Source organism: Erithacus rubecula (genome assembly GCF_903797595.1).
Source record: "Erithacus rubecula genome assembly, chromosome: 6".
NCBI classification, from domain to species: domain Eukaryota; kingdom Metazoa; phylum Chordata; class Aves; order Passeriformes; family Muscicapidae; genus Erithacus; species Erithacus rubecula.
Window position 1 is genome coordinate 38,684,970 of NC_136688.1, and position 23,605 is coordinate 38,708,574.

Below are 23,605 nucleotides of genomic sequence, written 5' to 3' on the forward strand. Positions count from 1 at the left end.
AGCAGCTATGGCCCATGTTGAAAATGTTGCCAAGGAGCACTTAAATGGTGGAGAAAGGGGTTTGAATCTGGTTTTCAGATGGAAGTAGACTTATTTTCCATCATGTGTGTGCATGGTTGTCCAATCCCTTGCACCACATGTGTTCAGCAAGTTGTGAATGTAGTTATTAATATTGATACTTCTCTATGCCTCACCCCAATCTCAAATATAAAATATACACTCTTAATAATTAAGTAAACTACTGAGCAATACAAGCAGACTTCTTTAACTGTCCATTCCAAGACTTCTTGCACCTTTCTCTGATGCATCTGGTTCTGGTCATAGGAAGTCAGAATGCTGGCTGAAAAGTGCTGGCCTTGTCTGGGCTGGCAGGCTTTTTGTGCTCTGGGTTGTTTATGTGTGCTGGGATGTTTCCATGCTGTGTTGGTTTCACTTAGTTGTTTTCTGGTACAGAAGTTCACATCTGAATTTGCTTGCATGCTCTTTCTGTAATTGTTCAGGTCCCTGCATGTCATCATCTGAGCATGAGAAATAGTAATTGTAGACCTAAAGTAAACTCTCTAGTCAAGTGGTTTCTAGAAGATACTCTTTGAAGCAGGGATTGCCAGATGCCTGTGTGGATTTGCTTGTGCTCCTTTTGAAGGGTGGGGAAGGCTGTCCTTTCATCCTTACTAACTTCTGAGACAATGACTCCAGTATTTGTTCATTTCTCCCTTCTCTCACTCTCTATTGCTTGTCCTTGAAAACAAAACTAGTGTGGTGTTCTTTCTATCGCATGACTCATCCCAAGTCCAGTGTAGAATCCAGGTCTGTCTAATATGCATCTTTTCTTGCCTTCTTCTGTCTGTTTAGACTCTTGTTCCTGAGCTGTTCACAGGATCATGCAGGAGGTGGAGAGTGCTTTCTTGCTGTGGGTTATCTGTAGGTCAGCAGGAGCAGTCAGTCATCAGTAATACAATTTTAAAAAGATTTATGACTTTGGTATGGGAACAGCTGCTTTAGAGGAAGGTGCAGTGTCACAGAACAGTTCTCTCATAAAAGTTTACAAAAAAAGATTTTATATCTTGATACTATGACTTATTCTCTGTAGTTTGAGGGCTTATCTCACTAACCCACCCTTTTTAAACTCTTGTTTAATCCTTCCTAATATTCTTGAGTGGGCAGTGGTCAGACTCCAGCTGACTTGTGCTGATGTGTTTGCCATATGTTTCTGCTTACTTGCACTGTACATACACTCACATTTATCATTCTCACATACTCATTTGTAAGTATTTTTGCACTAGGATACTTATGCATGTCTCTATATACTTAGGCTTGCATGGATTTTCAAGCATCACTGCTTTGCCATCCGTAGGGTCTCATGTGCTTTGATTCACAAAGCTGTATCTCCATATGCATATTCTCACGCTGTTCTGGGTATTATGTGTTACCTCACAATCTGCTTTCTTCCTTTTTCCTCCTCCCCCTCCTCCCTTCCTTGCAGCACTGATGGCCAGCGTGGAGGACCTGATTATCAAGACTCTGGTTTCTGCTGAGCTGTCTATTGCCTCAGCTTGTAAAAGTTTTCTTTCACATCGTGGCAGCTGCTTCGGTAAGATGCTGGGGACATCTTTGATTGCCTGTTGAGTACTGTTTGGAACTTCCAGCTTTGTCATGCTACAGAGATATGAGCTGGACACTATTTTGGTGGTTTTAGTTTATTTTTCTTTTTTCCTCAGCATAAACATCAGTGAGGGCAGGGGGCATCGAATCTTAGTTCACCCTGTGCTACTGGTCAGAGTCTCGTGCAAGAAAATGAAAATAGGATGATGAAAAGGGGCTTGAAAGAGAACTTGGGGAAGTGCTGGAAAGTTGGTGATTTCCTTGCACCCTTGCGGAGAATAGCTGTAGGTGATGAAGCAGGTTTTTAGCGCGTTTGCTGTTTTCTCCGGAGCCATGCAGCAGTGCAGTTCTGCAGGGTGGTCGGTGCGGCAGGGCCCCGAGCGGCGGGTGGATAGATGGATGGATGGTGTGTGCTGCGGTGGATGGGTGGATGGATGGCTGGTGTGTGCTGTGATGGATGGATGGTGTGTGTTTCAGCGGGTGGATGGATGGATGGTGTGTGTTTCAGCGGGTGGATGGATGGATGGTGTGTGTTTCGGCGGGTGGATGGATGGATGGTGTGTGTTTATGGATGGTGTGTGTTTCGGCGGATGGGTGGATGGATGGATGGTGTGTGTTTATGGATGGTGTGTGTTTCGGCGGATGGGTGGATGGTGTGTGTTTATGGATGGTGTGTGTTTCGGCGGATGGGTGGATGGATGGATGGTGTGTGTTTATGGATGGTGTGTGTTTCGGTGGATGGGTGGATGGATGGATGGTGTGTGTTTATGGATGGTGTGTGTTTCGGCGGATGGGTGGATGGATGGATGGTGTGTGTTTCGGCGGGTGGATGGATGGTGTGTGTTTGGGTGGATGGGTGGATGGTGTGTGCTGTGATGGATGGATGGATGGTGTGTGTTTCGGCGGATGGGTGGATGGATGGCTGGTGTGTGCTGTGATGGATGGATGGTGTGTGTTTCGGCGGGTGGATGGATGGTGTGTGTTTCGGCGGATGGGTGGATGGATGGATGGTGTGTGTTTATGGATGGTGTGTGTTTCGGCGGATGGGTGGATGGATGGATGGATGGTGTGTGTGCCGTGCGGCGGTGGCCGAGGCCGCTCCTGGCAGCAGCCGTGCTCAGCTATGCGCTGGCAGGGGAACTGTGGAGCTCGCTGCCAGCACATGCTGGGACCGTCTCCAGAAAGCAGCGGCTGGTACCACAGTGTGCCTTCTCCCACTTTCCAGTGGCTGCTTCCCAACCTTCCCTGAAGAGGCCTCTTCCTGCTCCTAGCCGTCCTTCACTCATGTGGATGTGTGCCCCAAGGTGAAATCTCAGTCAGTGTTTGAACCTAAGCTTGGCTTAGGCCATCCCATGTTTAGATATTGGAACTTATATTTAAAGTAGTTGTGACAGGTCAAATCCATTTAGGTGATCCTTGAGTTGCACTTAGATATTGACAATTCTGCAGCTTTTGATACTCCAGCATAAATTGATATGTGGGGTTCAGGAATCAAGGAGCCATGACTGATAGGTTGTTTAGTTACCTCCCAAAATTAGCTGCCTCTCCCACCATAGTTTCTCCTGACTGACTCTGCCTTTGTTAGAAATTGAAGGACCTACTTCTACACGGGGATTTATGAGTTAGGTAATAGTCTCAGTGAAATGCCACTTTATTGGCTAGTTGAAAAAAAGACAAATCAAAACCACTTTAGCTGCCTCTGTTTTTTGGCTTCTCCCTTTTCCTTCCTCAGTTGTGTTTCTGGAGTTGTGTATATGGAAACTAATGTTCCTCATGTACTTTCTGCTGGGCCTGGCTCTGAGGTTATCCCACTTCCTGCTGCCTCCCCAGGGCTGCACTAACCACCCTCTCAGATGCTCCCCCACAAATAAACTGTTTTGTTCCGTTTATTTCAGTGTAAACATAAATTAAGAGCTTCCCAGGAAAGAGAGCTTAAGTAGGAGCCATACTGCTTCCCTAGGGAGACTTAGGCATTTCCAGATCTCAGTACTCTCTGCCACCTTCCCCCACAATTAAGTGGTGGTCCTTGTCTCAAGGATTTGAACTTCCAATCATGCTGTGTGGTTCATTTGTCATCTGTATGTCTTGTTCTGACACTTTCTGCTTGTACAACTTTTAGCTTTGTTGTAAATATTCAGTTTTTTCTAGCTGGAAATGTTCATAAGGGTTCAGTTCATAGCTGTTAGTATGAAGGAGAAAACTGGGAATGAACATTTCAAGGCAGCATGTAGAGTCTCAGACAAGAGCTTTTTTTTTTTTTTTCCCCTGTTGTTCTGAGTTGTGAACAATGAAACTGAGTGTGTGTCCTGGGAGGGCTGATCATGTGAAAAGTGTCTCAAATTTCAGAAACTTTTATCTGAAATTCAGATGCAGAGATGGGTATTGTTTGGAAAACTTCTAAAAAAATATAATGAAGTTATATTCTACTCTAGTACTTGTAATGCTGTTATAGGGAATAGGAGTCCTGTACAATTGCCATTTTGTTCCTAAAAATTAAATCACAAGTACTTATTTGTCCAAATGAGGTTGCCCACTTTATTTCTGTAATAGTTTCGTGCTGCAGTGCTCCTTCAGTTCTTTCACAAGTAAGTGTTTTTATATATAATATACTTGTTTCCTGGATTTAAAGGAGGAAAATTTGTTCATGGCTTCTTAATTTTCTAAGACTGATGAGACAGGCTGATTCCTGCTGCCAATGCATGCCTAGAGAGCGCTAGGTCAGGATAGTCCTTTTTCTAATGTCAAAACAGAGTGCTGGTGACAGTTTATGTGAGGAGTGTAGTGAGTTCCATTTTGGCCATGTAATGGGGGCTGTTTACTGCATTTGAGTAGTAATCAGTTTTCAAAGGACTTGGGATGCTCAGTTTTGTTCCTCTGAAGTGCATCACAGAACCACTGGAAGTACTTCATGATTTTGTTGCCTTGCTCATGCAGTGTTGTTAACGAAGTGATCCCACACCTCTGTTTTGTTCTTTGTGATTAGCTAATTCCTTATGTAAAATTAAGCTCCTAGTAAAAAGTAAGCTAGTTGTAAACAAAAAAAAAAAAAAAGCTCCTAGTTGTAACCAGTAAGTAACTCCATAGGAGGGCATGCTGCAACTCTCCAAATCACTGCACTGTTCTGAAGCTGGTCACCAGCTGAGTCCATGGTTACCTCTGGAGCCTTCTTTTTAAGAGGATGACTGATTTTGCACTTATTTGAGGGATATGACATCTCAGTGTGGGAGCAGGAGGTACAATAGGGCTGCATATGCCCAAGCTGATTACAGACTGCATTTTTCTCCCTCCTGAAGTAAGCACTTCTGGGTAGGGTACAAAAGGCAGTAAGGCCTGCTTTCAGGCACGGTGAAAAATCTCCCTGTGGGATGGTTTAGTAGGGTATGAAGTGAAGGCAGCTGGGTGCAGCATGTATTTTTGCCAGCAGCCAGTGTTAGCAACATTTTCTGTGCTCATTGAAATGTGAACTTAAAGAAGCAACAGATTGAAGTCCTCTTCAGAGGAGGCCCTATGGAAACCTGGTATGTCAGTTTCTTATGCTCTTCCTTAGTAACAATAGTGCACTAGGTGGCTTGTCCTGAACCTACCATTGTCACAGTGTGAGGCATGCTTTGCTCTTTCAGTTGTTCTCTTTGCTCTCTCTGCAGAGGGGAATGGCAGCCTTGCTGAAGTTGGTAATTGCAGAGGATATGTTTTTGATTATCCTATGCTTGTATGACTCCACATCTTTGTCCTGCCTGTGTATTTATTTTTTCAAGTGGTAGTGAAGTTTCACAGTGGAAAGGATACTACTACTACTACTGTGTTTTATCTAGCAAGTACATTTTATAAATGTGAAAGAAGGCCAGCAAGATATTTCTGGGTAAACTTCTGACTGTTCAGTAGATCTTTTTGCTTAGTCCTGTGTGGAGTCTGTGAGGCTTGATTCAATTTCCAGAACGTGGATATTTCATAGCTCCTGATGCCCTGAGGTAGCAGAGACATCTGTCTAGGGCTTGTAGATATGGCTCACAATATGTGAAACTTGGGGCTTTATGGAGCAGCAGTGGAGACTTCCTAGGAGATTCTGTCATTGCAAGTGGCTTTAGAATCTGTGTTTAACAATGGGATTGAGTTAGCAGGGATACCATGAAGAACTTATTGTCCTAATAAACAAGGCAGACACAAGGGAAAGGATTGTGAAGCTCCAGCAGCATGGTTAGAGGTCAAAAGGTCTCCCATGTGTATTTGAAGAGGTGGACAGAATGAATAACTGGACGGGAAAGATGGAGCTTTAAAGAGCAAGCAATTTGCAAGAGAATTGTGTGGGAGAGGAGGACAAAGTCAGAGGAGCCAAAAAACTAGAAAAGGGCCTCTGAGGGGCCAAGCAAGGGAATGACCAGCAGCAAAAGAAGCAGGAGCTAGTCAAAACAAAATGTGCTGCTTCCTGACTGTGACTGGGAGGTTGTAGACCAGCAGCTGCTGCAGGCCCACTCATTGCTTCTCTGCCTTGGGCATGAGCTGCTGAGTTTTCTGTGCTGTTAATAGTCATGGGTCTTCACCAAATCTGAGATTGTGTTTTGAAATAATGTATTAAAGTCATCAGAAGTTTCTCCTGGTCAAAATGCTTTGCTAATGTTTACACTTACAATCCCCACCTTCTCCTTTTCCCTCAACTGCAGCCATTCCTGTCTGGGGAGCAAGAGAGCAAAATGTCTCATTTCTTTAGAGAGAACCAATTCTTTAACTCTCTGCTGTTTTGTTTCCCATTCAATGTCTGGCTACACACTCTAGAAGAGTGAGCAGGCAGTGCTTGCTCTTCTGCCATTTCCCCCCTTCCAAGCCTTCCCCCTGCCTCAGCTCATTAACTTCCCATTATAAGCTGGATGAGCTTTTGCACAGCTGTCTGCATAGGAGGATCTTGTCAGTCCAGCTCCCCAGAGCCAGCATCAGTGTCAGGCAGGCAACAAAAGGCCAAGGCCAGAATTCAAGGAAAGAAACATGGCAAAGTTCTCCTGCTCTTATTTCAGGCACTAGGGAACTGGTTAATTCCATGAAAATCCTTCTCTGCCAGTACCCTGTTTAGTGGTGGTTTTTAAAAAAATTGCTTAAGTTACCCTGATGATTAAGTCTATTTCTTAATGCTGGAAGAAGAAGTTGCATTAATGCCAACTTCTGATTTACAGTCATCTCTGTGTAGCATCCTTCTTGCAACTCTTTCCAAACTAGAGAAAACATGTATCGAGAGTGAAATGGTAAAATCAGATTTGGAATGGGAAGCTGGCTTCAATCTGACCTGTGTAGAGCAGAACACATCTAGCAGATGTAATATGTTATGAATGTTTTAGAAACTAAGGAAAAAATATTTCTGTTGTGGTTTGCTGCAAAGTGGCAAGCTGTCAATAAGCTAAAAAGTTATGGAAGGTTGTCCATGTAGAAGGAGTTGCTGAGGAGAAGTCTGTTGTAACCCCATGGGGATATTGCAGAAAACATACAGAAATAATTGAAAAGAAGCTGATGCTTGTAGGAGGCAAGATTTTCTCTAGCAGACTCAAGCAATGAGTAAAGGAATTAAAAAGTGGAATGGAAGAAGTAAATTGAACCTGCTGTGCTTGTGTCAATTCTATGTAGAAAGTAGTAGGGTTCTGTGTGAAATACAACTTGTGGGCAGTAAAGAGGTTTTTATTTTTCTATATAATACTTTCCTAATATTTTTGTTCCCCTCTTTCCCCCACAGGCAGAATATATTTAAGTTTGATTCTAAGGAAGTGAAAATTGCCACTTGAATGTTGTTATTTGTTCATCCCTAGAGAGTTTACTGGATTTAAAATATATAATTTAGATAGAAATGACCTAGCAGAGACTAATGTTAAACCTTGCCTGAATGCTTAAAGATCCAGTAGGTGAACTTAGTGTCTGCTGTGTTTTCAGAGCTATATGGTTTTGATGTCCTTATTGATGACACTCTGAAACCCTGGCTGTTGGAAGTGAATCTGTCCCCATCACTGGCCTGGTAAGTGATTCCCAGTTTAATATGAGGCAGTGCCTATTGCTGGAGATGGCTGTCCTTGAAACTTGTGGTCCTAGGAGGACGTGATGCCTGCAGATTTTGTTCCACAGCTGATTGGCAGAGAGGATACTAATTTGCTTTTTTGCTTTGGATAAACAAACTTATTGCAGCAATAGGTTTTGAAAGAGCCCTGTTAGGATTCCATTTACTTTTTAATTATTTCTCTTCTGTCATCATTGTTAACTCATCATAATCTCTCATCATAGATAAATTTTGGAGCTCTGTCAGACTATATTGTGTTGGATTTCAATCTTCTTGGTTGATAGAAGCTTTAAGATTTTGGAGTCCAAGCAGAGTTACCCTTTATTTGAGTACATGGAGGAGGTCTTGGGCTCAGTCTAGTACTCTTAATCAGAAAAATTCTGAAGAGTAAGTGTTGCCTTTGCCCTTATGCTGACCCTCATGCTCTAATGGAAATTGTGGATTTATTTTTGTATGTCTCTCACCTATGATTTTATGTGGAAGAGACATAGTTAAGTGTGGTTTTTAAGAATTCTACAACATCAACTTGTATCTACTTCATGAAATGTAGCATACATACTTTCAAAGAAAATGTTTCTAGTACTAAGGAGAGTTTAAACAAAGCTGTATCTGTCTGCATTAGGACACTGAAAGATGTGGAAAAAGGATAAACAGATTAATCCATTGCTCTCTGTTCTTTGCATATAAATGTGAAAATCAACTAATTTTCTTCTTGTTTTTTGCCTGTTTTAAGAAGGCAGAGAAATTATATTGGGAGATATATTGAATACTGATGCATTCCTCTAATTTAATGCCAGACAAATAATTCCTATTATCCTCTGTTGCATGTGGGGACAGTGATGCTCCTTTGGATCTGAAGATCAAAGCTAGCATGCTCTCAGATATGTTCACTCTTGTAGGTGAGTGAAACAAAAAAAAAATCTTTCTATCTTTCCCTCATTTAAAACCAGGAAAAGGTAGATTTATGAACTGCATATTACTAGATGAGTATAATAGAGGTAAACTCTAGTTTAAGGAGAGCAGCTGTATTTAGCATTGAAAAGTGATATGTGGACATTGCAACTTTAGAATAATTGTTTGTGGTGCTTAGGTGGTTTTAAGGGTCTCTAATTTGGTATTTGAAGACACTGCTCTCTGTTTAGCTTTCAGGGTTAGTATTCATGCATTTTTCTTGGGTTGACTGTGGGTTTTGGTTGGGTTATTAGAATTGCAGTACTGTTGAGAGCACAGTGTACCTTGCATCTCGATTTAGTTGCTTGATGTGATTTTCCTCAATAGTGAAATAAATAGAATTGTCATCAGGTACACTGCTCAGCTCTTTAAAAAACCAAGTCTATCTCTGTGCTATTTATAGCCCATTTATTGATTTAAGAACTTGGTCTTGAAGCAAGTTTTTATTCAAAAAATGTAATGCAATTACGGTTTAGGAATTAACAAAACAAGGTATAAAAAAGAAAAGAATCCTTATTGGTCTTTGGGCAGGGACAAGAAGGTCATGTATAGTCTAAGAGTATAAACAGGAATGCTAGATTTATATTTCAGGGTTTGTCTGTCCTAAAGTTGTCATGTGGCTCTTGGTGTCTGTAGGCTTTGTATGCCAGGATCCAGGCCAACGGTCAAGCCGGGCTATTTATCATTCATCTGAATCTGTCAGAAGAAATTCATACCAGAAGCTGCAGGTAAGTGACTTTTACAGGCCCTGGCTGAGGAGCATAGGAGAAAGTCATTCTCATTGAATTTGACTCACAGGGGTGAGAGGCAGTGAGCAAGATTATCTGTATTTCTAACATAAGTACAGAAGATGAAATTTGGAACTGTGGGAGTGGTGAGGCACTGAAACATGTCCAAAGAGTTTGTGGACTCTGTATCCCTGGAGGTGTTCAAGACCAGGCTGGATGAGGCTTTGAGCACCCTTGTCTAGTGGAAGCTTCCTTGCCCATCATGGCAGGGGAGTTGGATCTAGATGACCTTTAAGGTCTTTTCGATCCAAACCATTCTATGGTTCTCAGAGACTCAGGATACACCTGAGTTCTGGGCTGTTCAGCCAGTTTGATTTTGTTGTGGACAACAAGATTCCAGAAACCTAGAGCTTTATGAAGTCTCCAAGGGCTCCTTCTAGGTGAACAACTTATTGAACTTGGAGTTTAAGGCTTCTTTACCATTCTCTTTTGGAATCTCACTTTCTTTCCTGTAGATCACTGTTTTGAGGCCTCATGTGGCTTGCTGTGGCTGCCCCTTGCCTTTTCTATTGAGGTAGTGCTTTCTCAGCACTGTAGTGTTGAAGGGCAGTTGTTCTCTGTCTTTTTGTCTATGTAACAGATTCCATAAATATCTGTGGAAATGGAGTGTTCACAAAAGGCAGGGAGATCTATTATGTCACTTGGACTGTCAACTCATTTCTCCTCAGGCAAATAGGCAGACAGTGTTCTCTGACATCTCTGCAGCTGATGGTGCTCTGATGGACATGCAACATGACTGTGTAGCTCAAATTAGGAAATGAAAACATTAGGAACATTTTTGTTCAGTGGCAGTGTATCAAGACACTATCCATTTTGGTGTAGGGAAAACTCACAGAAATTGCAGTATTGTCTCTTGTAAGACTTGGTCTTTAGTCACTGTGAGAGAGGTGAATAGCTGGTAAAATGGGATTTGAGTATCTTTAGGATGCACATCTGAGTCTGAAACTTCTAAGACAAATAGAATAGTGCTTTAAATATGGATTTCTCTGACTGTATAGGTGCTGTTTGTAGCAGACAGAAGGTACATGAGACAAATTAGGAACCATTCCAAAAAAGTACCCTTCTTTCTTAGAGTAATGTGATCAGATCCTGATGATTGGACAAAATTATACCAGGCAGTCTCAGAAAACGATGCTGTTGTAAAATATTGAATTTTAAGGAGGCTTTCAACTTCATTTTGCTTAACAGATACCCACAAAGAGATGCAAGGCTGGCAGTTGAAAAGTGCAAAGATTTGTATGACAGTGCATTGGTTATGAACTGAGATTAGGGTGTTTCCCCTAAACTGTGTTTAACAGGAACAGGTTTCTAATCCAGTGATAAAGTTTTACAGCATTTTTTTCTGATGTACCTTAGTAGAAGTCCCCATAGCTAAATATGGGGAAATAAATATGACCTTTCCATGGTCTCAGAATGTTTTAACTTGTTCTTTGCTGAATACATTTTATCTCAGTTTTTTTGATTTTTGTGTACCTGTTCCAATTTTCTGTTGCAGAGGGTATACGTAATCTCTTTTGCTTTTTCCTACCTCCTTCATGATGTCTTAAGATTTGATCGTTCACATAGGCCATTTTAAATAATTTTAAAAGTTGCTGCTTGGAAAAGAACTGTTGGTACCACTGCTTTTGAGAGTTCTCTTGAATAACTGCCTTGAGATGGTTGCTTTTTTTTCTGAGATTTGCCAGATTGTACTGCAGGTTTCTTGTGCAATTTCTTGGTTTGACTCTTTGAGCATTTCACCCTCTAGGGAAATGGACAATTTAGCTGCTTCCTTTGTAACTTCTTGTTGATTTGGGTTGGAGCTCTTTCAGTTAAGCAATGAAGGGACCTTGATCTGTTTTGAATAGACCAACTGTAGAGAAGAACTTGTCAATAGTACAGCTAGAAATGATAGATAAGTTTCCTGAGAATCCTTTCTTACACCATTTGGTCCTCATGGGTGTTGGAGAGGAGGAAGACAGCCTGAATACTACTGAAGGCAAGAAAAAAATGTAAATTCCAATGATCATTGTTTTTTTGGTTTTTTTTTGAACCTGTCCCTGTCCTTAAACTGGTTTTACTTGTAGGCCTGATAACAGATAAGTAATACAGGGTACTTCTTGACATTTTGATGTTTCTACACCTGTGTTAGAATGTTAGATAGTATCTTGTTTTGTCACAAGAACTGGAATACTGTTGAGATATTTCAATGAAATTACTTGCAAAACTACTGGATTTTTACTCCCCCTCTGTTCTATGAACCATTTTACTTGACAGTGTCTGTTTCTTCTTGATGCATAGCTATTAAATATTTTTATATGGGTGACTTTATTTTACAAAAATATAAATTTTGGTTATCACAGTTGAGTTCAGTGTGCTTTTGAAAATCATATGTCCAGATGCATTCTGCACAGTTGAGCACATCTGAGGTTAGAATAAGTGCTGTGTTTGGAATGGGAACAGGGTATGAGGAAGATCAGAACTGAGATGATATAAGAGGTTAGCTTAATCTCTGAACTTCAGTTATCATAGAATGGTTTAGACTGGATAGTACCTTAAAGATTCTCAAATTCCAACCCTACTGCAATGGACAGGGACACCCCCCACTAGAGCAGGTTGTTCCAAGCCCAGTCCAGCTGTCTTTGAACAGTTCCAGGGTTGGGGCATCCACAGCTTCTTTGACTAACATGTTCCAGTGCCTCACCACTCTTTGCTTATACTGCTTTGTTTAAGGTACTTGCCAGTCCTCATCAGCTTGGGCAGGGATTATAGTGTCTTAGAGAACACAAGATTTTTATTCTCTTTGTGTCTCTTGCAGCGTTCTGTGTCTGCACAGTCACAAACAGCAAACAGCAGATCGGTAAGTACCCTGCAGCTCCCATCACCCGTGTAAGGGATACAGATGTTACTGTGTACAATGGTTTTGGCATAATTAGTCCATAAATATATTTTCCAGTTAGAGTAGCTTGGGGCAAGGGCAGGGGAGTGAGAGGGAAGTCAACATGAAGAGATGGTACCAGCATGTTTCCATGTGGCAAAAGCAAATGGTGAAAAAATATTTACATCACTTCTAGCTTAAAAAAAAAAAAGTAGGTGAAGCGTTCTGGTTGGCTGGATCAAATCTCTCAAAGTTTTTAAGGCTACAAGTCTGAATGGTAAGGTAAGCACAGGAGAATTTATGCTGACAAAATTCAGGTGGCCCTACAAGAGAAGTAATTGTTTTCTGTGCGACAGTCCTCTGCAAAAATTTGAGTGTGAACTGTGTCAAAATAGATGCAGAGAAAAGAAGGATTTCTTAAAGGTAATGGAAAAATGTGGGACTACTGTTAGTTTGAGACTGATCCACCTTTTTAAATGTTCTGTTTGTCACTCTTCTTGCAAGCCATATAGAGAAATTTATATTAGTTTACAATTCTAAGCACCTGGCCATATGGGGACATGTTAGGCATTATTTTGCTGCTGGGCTTCCTGCACAAATGTAGTGGGATATATATATCTATATTTTAATGGGGTTTCCCCATTGGGAAGGGAACATAAAACAGATGGAATTATCTTGAGAACCTGATTCAGTCTATTCACTACTTTTTGTCATTCTGAGTAAGTTTAGCTGAGGCTCAGAGGAAAGTCTTACTGAATAACAACGTTTTGTAGAGAAGGATCTTTGTGCCAGCTGCTGTCAGTGCTTATTAAATTAGAATAATAATTTGAGAACTAAGGATACTTGCAGAACTTGGAGATATACCAGAGTGGTTGGATTTATCTATACTTTTATAGATAAGCTGCGTCAAAGAGGAAACAAGATCTTAGTGAAGCTGGAGATATTTCTGTGCTACAGCCAGATATTCTGTAGTGAAATATAGAAAAAAAATGTTTGTGCAGGAATTCCAGCAAAGACAGAGTTTTCTCTAGTATTTTGGCAGCAATGTAGTTTTGTTCTCAGGGAGGAGTCAGATATGTCAGATATACCTTGACATACATTTACTGTTTGTAATCAATGAAATCATGTATACTGTTTTGATACAATGGAGATGATTTCATAGAAGTGTTTCCTTAGTAAAGCAGATAATTTAATAGCATGAAGAATTTCCTGTAATAATCTCTTTGGGCAGCAGTTCTCACGTGATGATGGATTGTTATGGTAGTGGCAGGAAATGGTTTTTAAAAGGAGGTTACCTGTCAGATTTTAGAGAAAGTTGTTAAGCAAAGTTTTTGAGCAGTGGATTTGAAATGGAAGAAAGCTTAGAAAGGAAGACTATAAGTCTTTCAGCTAATTGCCATTTACAGCATCAATCAAACCTGTTTTATTGCTGGCATTTTTATTTCTTCTGCAGATGTTTGTGTCTCCTGCCTTCTCATCCAGATTGTCTTTTCTCTTTTTAATCAGTTTTAGTTAGGCTTAAAAATGTTTCAGCTGGCACCTGCTATGTCTGTTTTATCTTTGGATTTTTCTGTGCCAATCATTGCAGTATAACCTATTCTAGAGCAATGCCTGTTGCTTTTGCTGTTGCTTCATCTACAGATCTGAATAGCTGCTTGCCATTTCTAATGAAACGGAGAGAATGGAATTCCATTCCTATAGTCTTTACAAATAAAGATGCATCCTGATCTTACCATGGATTTTTTTTTTTTTGTATCTGAGCAGTATGGGATATTCTCCTGGACTTATCCACCTTAAGGTTTCTGTCATGTTTTTCTCTTCTTTCTAGATTAAGGCTCTCTGTGCATTCTTTGCTCAGTATAGAGCTAAAAGAAACTTTGAATTTAGCATAAATGATTTAGACCTTCTCAGTAGACTCTTTTAGTGCTGTTTTTACAGAGGTAGTTTATCTAAACTGAGCCTAAGACCATCTTAAATGTACTTGAGAGCAAGTTCAAAGATTTCTGTCTTGCTTGGATTTTAAAATTTTATAATCCCAGTGATTTGAAGACATTTTGAATTCCTGCCCTTTTGTTAGAATTGGCCAGGACTGCCTATCAGGTTAAAAATAATGTTACTGACACTGTCTGCAAATTACTGCTTTTCTTATTTTAAAAATTTGCATATTTATGCAAATTTGCAGGATGCAACTGTGTACATCTGCAGGATGTGTCTGTTAAGCGTGAGAAGTAGCAAGTTGATGTTCAGCAGTATATTAAAAAAAGAATAACAGGTGGTGAACATTTCTCTGCAACATTTATTTCACCAGGGAATTGCAGTTCTGTTGTTTTAGTGTAGCAACACAGCTAGAGCAGAGAATCATAGTTCTGTTACCATTGATGTGTAAATCCAAGTCTGTTTGGGTCCTGTGATTTCTGGCTCTAATGCCCCTTGGGTGAGGATTTTCCTGTATGGCATTCTGACTTTGCTGCTTTTGGTATGTCTTCTGTTTTTCTGGAAGGGGCCAGGGGTGTAAATACTGGGAGTATGCATGCCTGAATTGTGCCTCCTGTGCTAAAACCTAAGAATCTGAATACTCACACTTAGTGACATCTGGAGTGTGCACTCTTCAACAGCTGGGGTGTGGAATTGTGAATTCTGGCTGTAGTACTCTGGAGTATAGATCCTGGTGGGAATGGTGTCCTAGAATTTGAATGTAATTTTTTTTAATATATAAATTGAGAGAGGAAAAAAAAATCGGATTCACACTGTCTCTACAGCGTTCCCGTCCTCTGTCTGCCAGTGATGCTGAAGTTAAAAACTCGGTGCCCTTAGGCAGGGAAAAAGCAACAGGAAGGCACAGCAGCTCTGTGCTAGGCCTCACCATGGAGGAGGTAAGGAGGCTTTTATTTATTTTATTAAATAACTTTTATTTACCTTGGCTTTCATGAAGTGTGTGGGGTTATTTTCTCAACAAAGAGCAAGTGCACATAAATTAAAAATGCGACAGAAGAAGTATAATATTTGAAACAGGATCTGAGTTTTACTGCTGGTATTGCCCTTGCCCTCAATCATGCCAAGCAGAGATGTGCTTGAGGCAGTGATAGACTCAGAATTTAAATGCAAGGCAAAATTCGTTAAGGATGTCATTATCTACCCAGACCATTTGCAGGACTGAATTGTTTTGTCTTGTTTTCTGGAATTCAGAGATTTTTGGAAGGTTCATTTTTCATTGTTATCTATTTTACTGGCTATTCTATATATTTTTTTAAATCAGATCAAAGTTCTTCGGCGAGTGAAAGAGGAATATGAACGGAGAGGAGGCTTCATCCGGATATTCCCTACCCCATTAACATGGGACCTTTATGGGTAAGAATAGAAATCTGATAGGGTGCCACTGATGCTCCATGTTGAGGGATATTCTGTGTTAGATATGAGCAGATCAGCTATCTTGGCATTCAGAAGATGTATTGAAAGTTTTGGCAGAGTTTATTTTAGTGTTGAATATTCTTTTTTCTGATCCCTTGTTTTCTATCAGCTGCTGCTTTGCATAACTGCACCCCATGGAAAGCTGCTGGACATTATTTTTGGTATTTCTTTTCTGTTAGAATACAAGTGTCTTCCTTTCTGTTTTTTTGCTAGCTACTTTTACATCGTTGAGCTGCATATGGTGTGTTTTTGTCATTAGGCCATAAACACCATATAGGACTCACCCATTCTGAAAGTTACACCATGTTACACTTTCCTACATTTGTTTTTCTGGTCTGTAATGTTTTCTCCATCTCTTGCATCACTAGGAGCTTCAGCTGAGAAATAATAGCTCTCTTTGTCTTTTCTGTTGTGGTGCAGCATGTTGTCTGAATCCCCTTCTGGGATGTTGTTTTAGAGGTCATTTATTCCTGTATTATGCTGCCTTTCATTGGATTGAGTTCTGTCTTGATAATCCTGTTTTGTTTTGTTTTAAACCTAGATCTTTTCTAGAGCACAAGACAACAATGAACTATATGCTGGCTACACGTCTGTTTAAAGACAGGTAGAAAAAGTTTCTGTGTTTGGGGACACAAACAGTACAAAAAGAGTTGATTCCTCACTTACCCAATGTTATAAACACAAATCTGGGACTTATAGGGGTGGTGATAAGTGTCTATCTCTTCTCTAGTGTGCCAGTGACTGTTCCTCATATGTTTGTATTGCTCTTCTGAAACCAAGGGCAAAAAGGATAACACTCAAAAGACATGGGAATTGTTGGAGTACTAATATTACTGTAGACATGAAAAAACTTCAAGCACTTAGGTTTATCTAAGAAGAGATTATAGGTGGTCCTGGCTTACCTTTTGTTTCAAATTTCAAATCCCATTGAAGCTTGTCTTCATGTAAAGTATGCCCTGAAATTGATTCTCCAGCATTTTAGTATCCCTATGTCTTGACCCATGCAATCATGGTTTGATTATTCTTTTTCTGGGTTGTGGTTGGGTGGAAATGACAGTTCATGCCACTAGCTAAGCTTCCACTGAAAGTTGTATGCAGTGTCTTTGCATGTTTAATGCCCTTCCTTCTCAAAATTCTGCTTGTGCAAATTTGAGATCCTTTATGAAGTAACTACCAAGTAAAGACAAGGTGGCTGAGGAAGGAGCCTATATTTACAGAAGCTCTTCCTGCATCAGCACTGTATGTGTTTTTTTTTTTTTTTTTTTTTCTCTGTGTACATTCAGGGATGTGTCTAAAGAGTAGTTCTAAATGATGCCTTCTCCAGCTTAAGTCAGACAAATGCAAGCATCAGTTGTCATTCAGCTGCTCAGGGCTTCTCTTTTGGAGCCCTATTTTTTCTCCTTAAAGATAGAACTCACAAATAATTCTGTGAATATGGTCTTTCCATTGTACATGTGAAAGACTAGGGAGGCTTTTTAATCAAGGCTGATCCACTATGGAGAGTAATTTTTGACCTTTTTCTCTTTGTAGGGGCAAGATGAAAAGAGAGTTCATCACTGGGAGATCCCGGTAAATAGCTTCTTAATTAAATAATTTGTGCTTTATAGGATTTATTCTAAATTTAGTTTTCCTTAGCTTCATCTTTCAAGTTGAGTCAACATCTTTTCTACCTGAAACCCATGAAAATAATTTTAGAAAAATAAATACTGTAGGAAAAGAATATACCCATGTGTGGAGAATTCATGTTCTCATTGGACTTTAAAATTTCTCCTCATAGGCTTCTCACTTTGGTATTCCTGCCATATTGATAAGCCTTGAGCTTTCTCAAAGGATCTTGTAATGCACAAGGGTTTTGTTCTTCATATACTAATATATTCACTTTGTTAGATCTAAAAGAGAAATGAAAAAATTAGCTTTTTCTGTACTTGTTTCCACTTGTATCATAGGAACCAGTTTTCTGGATCTTTGTGCTATGGCAGAGTGTTGCTACTTTTGTATGTTTCCCTTAAGGAATCTGGCTCCTCATCCCTTGGCTCGGGTAGAACTTGTAGAAAGTTTGGCATTTTTCATTTTTATGATGTTAAAATTCTTATATCTGTGAAGAACAAGCTGTCTCCATAAATGGTTCAGACAACTGGACATGTGTCAATGGGCTCTCTTTCCATTCCTCTTTGTTGTTTTGTACTCTTGCAATTTCCTCTGTGAATTGTGCCCTGAGCTGTTGCATGATGGGCAGATGTTGCTCAGTCATGAAAGTGTGACACTAGGTGAGTGAGTCGTGGGGCTTTGAAAGATGATGTCCTGTGAAGTACGTGCAAGACTCTCTTCAAATATCTACAGGCTTAAGTAGAGCAGAGTTAGACTGATGGTAAATATTTCTTCCCTGTATCAGGAAGAATGTTTCTTGAAAAAGTTGGATCTGTTAGTTGTCTTATATCATCAGGGAGAGAAAGACAAAGGGAGACTGAGGGATGTCTGTACTGTGCTTCCCAGAGCAGGTGCCAATGGAAGGCCGGATACGGCGCTGGAAGCTGTGGACTCTCATGCTCTCTTCTATGAGAGGAAGCTCGTTTCACTGGAGCTGCGCAACCGCCGGCGCTGTCATGGCAAGGCTAGAGCAGCACAGACAAGAGCATCAGGTATGCGTGGCTGGAATAGTCACAAACAAGCAAGCAAAGGACTTTTTCCTTGGAATTGTGTGTGAATGGTGGTTGTTCAGTTTCAAATGTTAATAGTTTTCGCTTCACTCTAGTTCTGAGCTTCTTGTTTGTTTAGTGCCTTGAATTTCATTCCCACCTTTCCACGCCCCCGTGTGTATGAGTAAAGGTGATCAGTATTTGCTTGGAGGTGAGCTTGTTGCATTTTGGGTAAAGAATTCAACAGTATGTGTGCCTCTGTATTTCTTCAGCTTTTCAGAGAAGGATGGGAGTTCTCAAATTGGTTCTCCTAGACAGCTATGACTCTTAAGCTGTTGGGAAGAGAAATTTTTATCCAAGCTAATGTTGGAAAAACTTTAAAGGGTACATGGGTGGATGATCCCCCCCCAAGTGACTGCTCCTGCCTTTGTCTAAACTCTTTCTAATAGCTGTATAGCACTGACTGTACTAGGAGAGATGGGATGTTATAAGATAATTTTTTGCTGCTGTGTTAAGGTATATGATCTTTTTTGACACATGTGGAAGTTTAGATTTTGTAGCTTGGTTTTATTTGACACACAACATACAAAGATGTGTATATATATATCAAGTATGGGTGTATATATGTCAGTATATATGTAAGAATCAGGATAAAACATAGGAACATGTCTTTGCCTATTTCATTTTGTGGGCATTCTTATTTTCATTTGTAAGGTTAAAACAAGAATCTTGGTCTGTATCCTGTAATATTGGGAAAATAGGCTTTTTAACAGTTTGATGCACAACCACAAAGACAGAATATATAGAACAGTCATACTTAAGATGCTTTTCTGAAATGGTGGTGTTCTGTCCTAGCAGAAAAGAGTTTAGGGGTAAACCAAAGGGTAGAAATAGTAGAAGAGTCCTCTCCGCTTTTTTTTTCTTAACCACCATAAGTATTTTCTCCTCTACTGCAGACACATCAGAACCAACAAAGCTGTCCCTCAAGTCAGACACAGAAGGTGAGGAGGAAGTGGAGGTGGATGAAGATGAAAATGAAGAGATAGATAGAAGTGTTGGCTCTCTTTCGGACACCCAGGTGAAAAACAAGTCAAAGCTCTCTGACTCAGTGAAAACTCCTTCTAAGGAGAGGTTACCAAAAAAATGTGACAAGAAAACTGGAGATGGAGAAGAGCTGTTCCTGCAAAAATCAGACTCAGAATCTCAGTTTAACTTGCTTCAGATTCTTCAAAAGCAAGGAAACTTGAGGTGAGGGTTTTCTGCATATTGCCTCTAGTTTTGACTTGAAGCTAATACAAGTTAAAATAAGGAGGATGCACCTTATGGGTGCAAAGAGATAAGAAGACCCTAGAAAAGAGGTGTGGATTTTTGTCTAACTGTGAGCTGCCTTAACATCTTGTTGGCAGAGAAAGGAGACCATTACAAAGTCTGACAGTTTACCTAAATGCCTGACCTGTTGGATCAGTGTAAAGCATGACCCTATAGTTTCCATTGCTGTTCTTTAATCTGATGATGTAAGCTGCACTTTGTCAGCTCAGACTTCTGAAATGCCTCTTTGCCTTAATGCAGGATACCTGCTACTGAATTCTAAATCTTCTCATTTTTTTGCATTTGCCAAGAAATGGTTATAAACATATGTTAAATTACCCAGGAAGGAGAGGAATATCTCAGTGCTGTCTTTCCATAAAATGAGTTTTCTCATTTTTTTACTTTTATTTTTGATGACACAATTTTTTTCTTCTGGTAGTTATCTTTGCTCAAGTTCATTTCCTTCTGAGAGCAGGATTAGGAGGTAATTTGAGAGTAACAAATTATTGAAACATCTCATTGCATGTTGTTGAGTATGATGGTGTGGAATAATGTATGTTCTGATGCATGACTGTCCCTTTGAAAGGAGTTGTGTTGGAGGAGATTCCATAGCAAAACACCAAGCAAGGTCTTAACCAGATGTTTTGAAATGTGATCCTTTGAAATATGAATGTGAGTAGCAAAACTGTCTACCTGCAGATGGACAGAAAGTGCAAAAAGAAAGGATGATCATATATATCTGTGTAGGAAGACTTTACATCTTCTAGATACGAAGCAACAGTATGTTTTCTGTGAAAAATGTCCAAAGGTTGAAAAAATGTTTCTTATTGTTGCTTTCTTAGTTTAGTTTCTGGGAAAATTATGGATTATTCAATGGCTTTGGGGTTTGTTCTGATGTCTAATTGTGGCAAGGACATTTGCTGCTGTGTCAGGGAAGATTCTGAAGCCTCTTTTGAGGATAGGCATAGCAATGCTGTGTCTATATCTACATATATATAGAACTGACTCCTGCCAAGAACATAAGCTCTGTCTGCTGTTCCTGGCAGAATCTTGCTCAGCACCCAGCACTGTTGGGATTCCCCACAGAAGGATGTAAGGCTTGTGGTGACCTCATGTTCCAAGATTGTGCTGGGCTTGACCCAATCTGATCTGTCATTAATGTAAGCTTTACTTGTGAACTCAACAGACAGAGGAGCTGAAGTAAGAAAATTTTCAAGCACAAGTCTTGAACTGGTCATGAGATGTTTGAGTTGTACCTAAACCAAACGTGACAGCTCTAGAGAGCTGAGGTGAGAGGCTTTTCTGATACATGGTGGTCTGATGTAGAGAGTATCAGTCCTCAGCTAGGATTGAAGAGAGTTCTCCCAATGTTCCACACATGTAGAAAATAAAAAAGAAAAGGTAGATGTAATGAGTAGTAGCATACGGAGCCCAGAGGTGTTACAAGGCCTGCTGTGCATTGTGGAGTTCACTGAAGTTCCTGGAAGACAGAAATTGTAACCAGGTATTTTCATCATGTTTTAGTTGCAGCAGTACAGCAATTAACAGAGGATGTTAGCTTGAGACTCTTGTGCACTTGTCATTGGCTTAGCTCCTCTTTGACCCTGTGTGACCTTCCAGAAGCATCAAAAGTTGATGATTAAGCTGACACATGATACTTTCAATGTATTTTAACTTCAATTTTTACCTAAAATGATCCATTGATTTCCATAAGTGTTGCTGTGGTTTGATTTCTGTGGAACACTGTAAAACAGTGTTCCTGAAATTTACAGACCTATCAACCAGAAAGGCTTAATTGTTGCACAGAGTTTTTAATAGCATTTCAGGGACTCATGTCCCTGGAGTCATAAGAACCATATGAGTATCTGAGAATATTTGTAAGAAGCAGAGAAAAAGTAGAAAAAAATATGGTGAGGTTCTTCAGGAATTGGTCTGAGGCTGATATTAATAGTCAATTCAAGAATGACACAAAATGTACAAATGTGCTAATGAAATTTGCTGATGGAAAATATTTGGGAGTTATTGCCATGAGAAAAAAGGTAGTGGACTAAATATGAGAAACTGGATGACTTTGAGGATATAAATAATATAACTGGGATGAAATTCTGTAGCACAAAGTGCAATGGGATGCTTATAAAAAACTAATAATTTACAGCAGAAGTTCTGTCAGCTGGTGTTCATCACCTAGAAATCAACTGTAAGGAAAAATATCTTACATGCTGGTTGATCAGAGGAAGTTTGTGAAGCCCTAGCTCATGCATGCATGAAAACACCAAATGTGTTCCAGCATTTATCCCTTGACATACTTGTCAGACTTCATGTGGGGTATTTTATCACCCATATTCATGGAAGGCAAATTGTGAGTGGAACACAGGTGGAGGTGGGCTGCTGGTCTCATCATTTCATCATTGTGGGTACTTTGTTAGAAAACAATGGCAGATGTGGGTATATGCACTAATAAAATGAAAACTATGAAAGGATGTAACTCTGTTAATAAAGACATTCAAGGTGGAGACCCATCAGGGATTATATTTAAGATACAGGACAGTGTTGGAGAAAGGAAAAAAAAAACAGTTATAAAGTACTCATAAGTGAAGCTGGGCTGGGTAGTAAGAGGGGGTTCCTGTTTATTAGAACAGTAACTTCTGGAATAATATTTCAGGAAAGTAATGGATTAAAAACTCTAGTTTGTTTAACATGAAATGTAAAATTCTACAGAAAATATTAGGATACTTCCTGTGATAGAAAGGGAAATCTGTTGCTGACACTGAAGCCAATCTGGTGCTGTATCCTTATGAAAAGCTTCTAGCAAATGTGAGGAAAACTATAAGGAAGAGCCAGAGGCTGGAAGAGCAGAATATTTGAGGATGGGATTTAGACCAGGAGGACAATGAACAGAATTAGGCAGAGCTTTCAGCAATTTCTCTCACAACAGATGCCTATACTAAAGTGGCTACTATTGTGAGGGAATGAGAAGCTGTGTGTCCCTCCCAGCTTTCTCCTCAGCTCATGCTTACAGCTTCCCAACATGCTCAGCCAGCTGCACAGCAGATTTTGCTGATGTTTCTTCATTCCTCAGTGGTGCCTTGCTCAATGAAATTTGGCTTGCATCCCTGAGCCAGCAGGGGAAGAGCTCACTTTCACAGATTTAATTCTTTCATTTCCAATAGGAATTACAGAGCTTTTGTTATAACTCTGGCACCAGTACCAAGCCCTTTGTTTATTTTATGGTCTGTTGTTGTGGTGTTCAAAATGTTTGTGAAAACAGAGGCCCAGTAGAGCCTTGAATTTGTTTTAAAAATACACAGTTTTGCTGATGTCCATGTTACTGGCTTTTAGAAGAGAGTAACCAAGGCTGTAAAAAGCAGGGAGAACATTCCATTTTTAGAAATTATCTTAGTGTCTGCTATCTTTTGTACCTCCTGCAATACCTACCCCATCTTGGTGAAGAAATTTTTCTTGAAAATGCTGATGGTGTGAAGGGGTCCACTTTTCTTTGAGTTTCAGCGTTAGTGCACTTAGGAGGTCCTTGCTGGCTGTACTTTGGTCCATAAGCTGTGCCTGACTGCTGTAGCTCTCCCCAGTCCTGTTCTGAAGATAGCTGATGGATTCTTTTTGTCCACAGCAAAGTACAAGCTCGTACAGCTTTCTCTGCCTATCTACAGCATGTTCAGCTCCGACTGATGAAGGAGGCTGGTGAACAGATCCAGAATCCTGCCTGGGCTGCCAAAGAGAATGAGCAAATGGTAAGAAGCTTTGTGTTGGCCAGACTGAGAAGCCAAGTTGAAATCTACCTTGAGAGTTTTGAGGTCAGTTCCCTTTCTTGCAAGTACAGAAGTCCAACTGAGATGATGGTTGTTCATCTTTGTCTAGCTGCCAGTGCTGTATTTTTGATATATAGATGAGGTAGGACTGCTGACTGACGTCAGAGCAATGATAGACAGCTCTTAATGACTGGACTCTTGTTGACATTCAGGCTGCTCAGTTCTCTTGTTGGTTCTCCTTAGCTGATTTCTGAGCTTACCTG

General features: G+C 40.2%; 1 protein-coding gene across 2 annotated transcripts in view; it reads left to right on the plus strand.

Moving 5' to 3' along the window:
* Nucleotides 1–23,605, plus strand: part of TTLL5 (tubulin tyrosine ligase like 5) — a 117,517-nt gene that overhangs the window by 22,733 nt on the left and 71,179 nt on the right. For both annotated transcript variants that reach the window (XM_079309549.1, XM_079309548.1), the window contains exons 12-23: nucleotides 1,484–1,591; nucleotides 7,510–7,591; nucleotides 8,468–8,529; nucleotides 9,218–9,309; nucleotides 12,167–12,208; nucleotides 14,986–15,099; nucleotides 15,483–15,574; nucleotides 16,176–16,238; nucleotides 17,165–17,203; nucleotides 18,128–18,273; nucleotides 19,227–19,518; nucleotides 23,204–23,324. In XM_079309549.1, coding sequence (XP_079165675.1) covers nucleotides 1,484–1,591; nucleotides 7,510–7,591; nucleotides 8,468–8,529; nucleotides 9,218–9,309; nucleotides 12,167–12,208; nucleotides 14,986–15,099; nucleotides 15,483–15,574; nucleotides 16,176–16,238; nucleotides 17,165–17,203; nucleotides 18,128–18,273; nucleotides 19,227–19,518; nucleotides 23,204–23,324 — 1,253 coding nt within the window. The remainder of the gene's footprint in view (nucleotides 1–1,483; nucleotides 1,592–7,509; nucleotides 7,592–8,467; nucleotides 8,530–9,217; nucleotides 9,310–12,166; nucleotides 12,209–14,985; nucleotides 15,100–15,482; nucleotides 15,575–16,175; nucleotides 16,239–17,164; nucleotides 17,204–18,127; nucleotides 18,274–19,226; nucleotides 19,519–23,203; nucleotides 23,325–23,605) is intronic.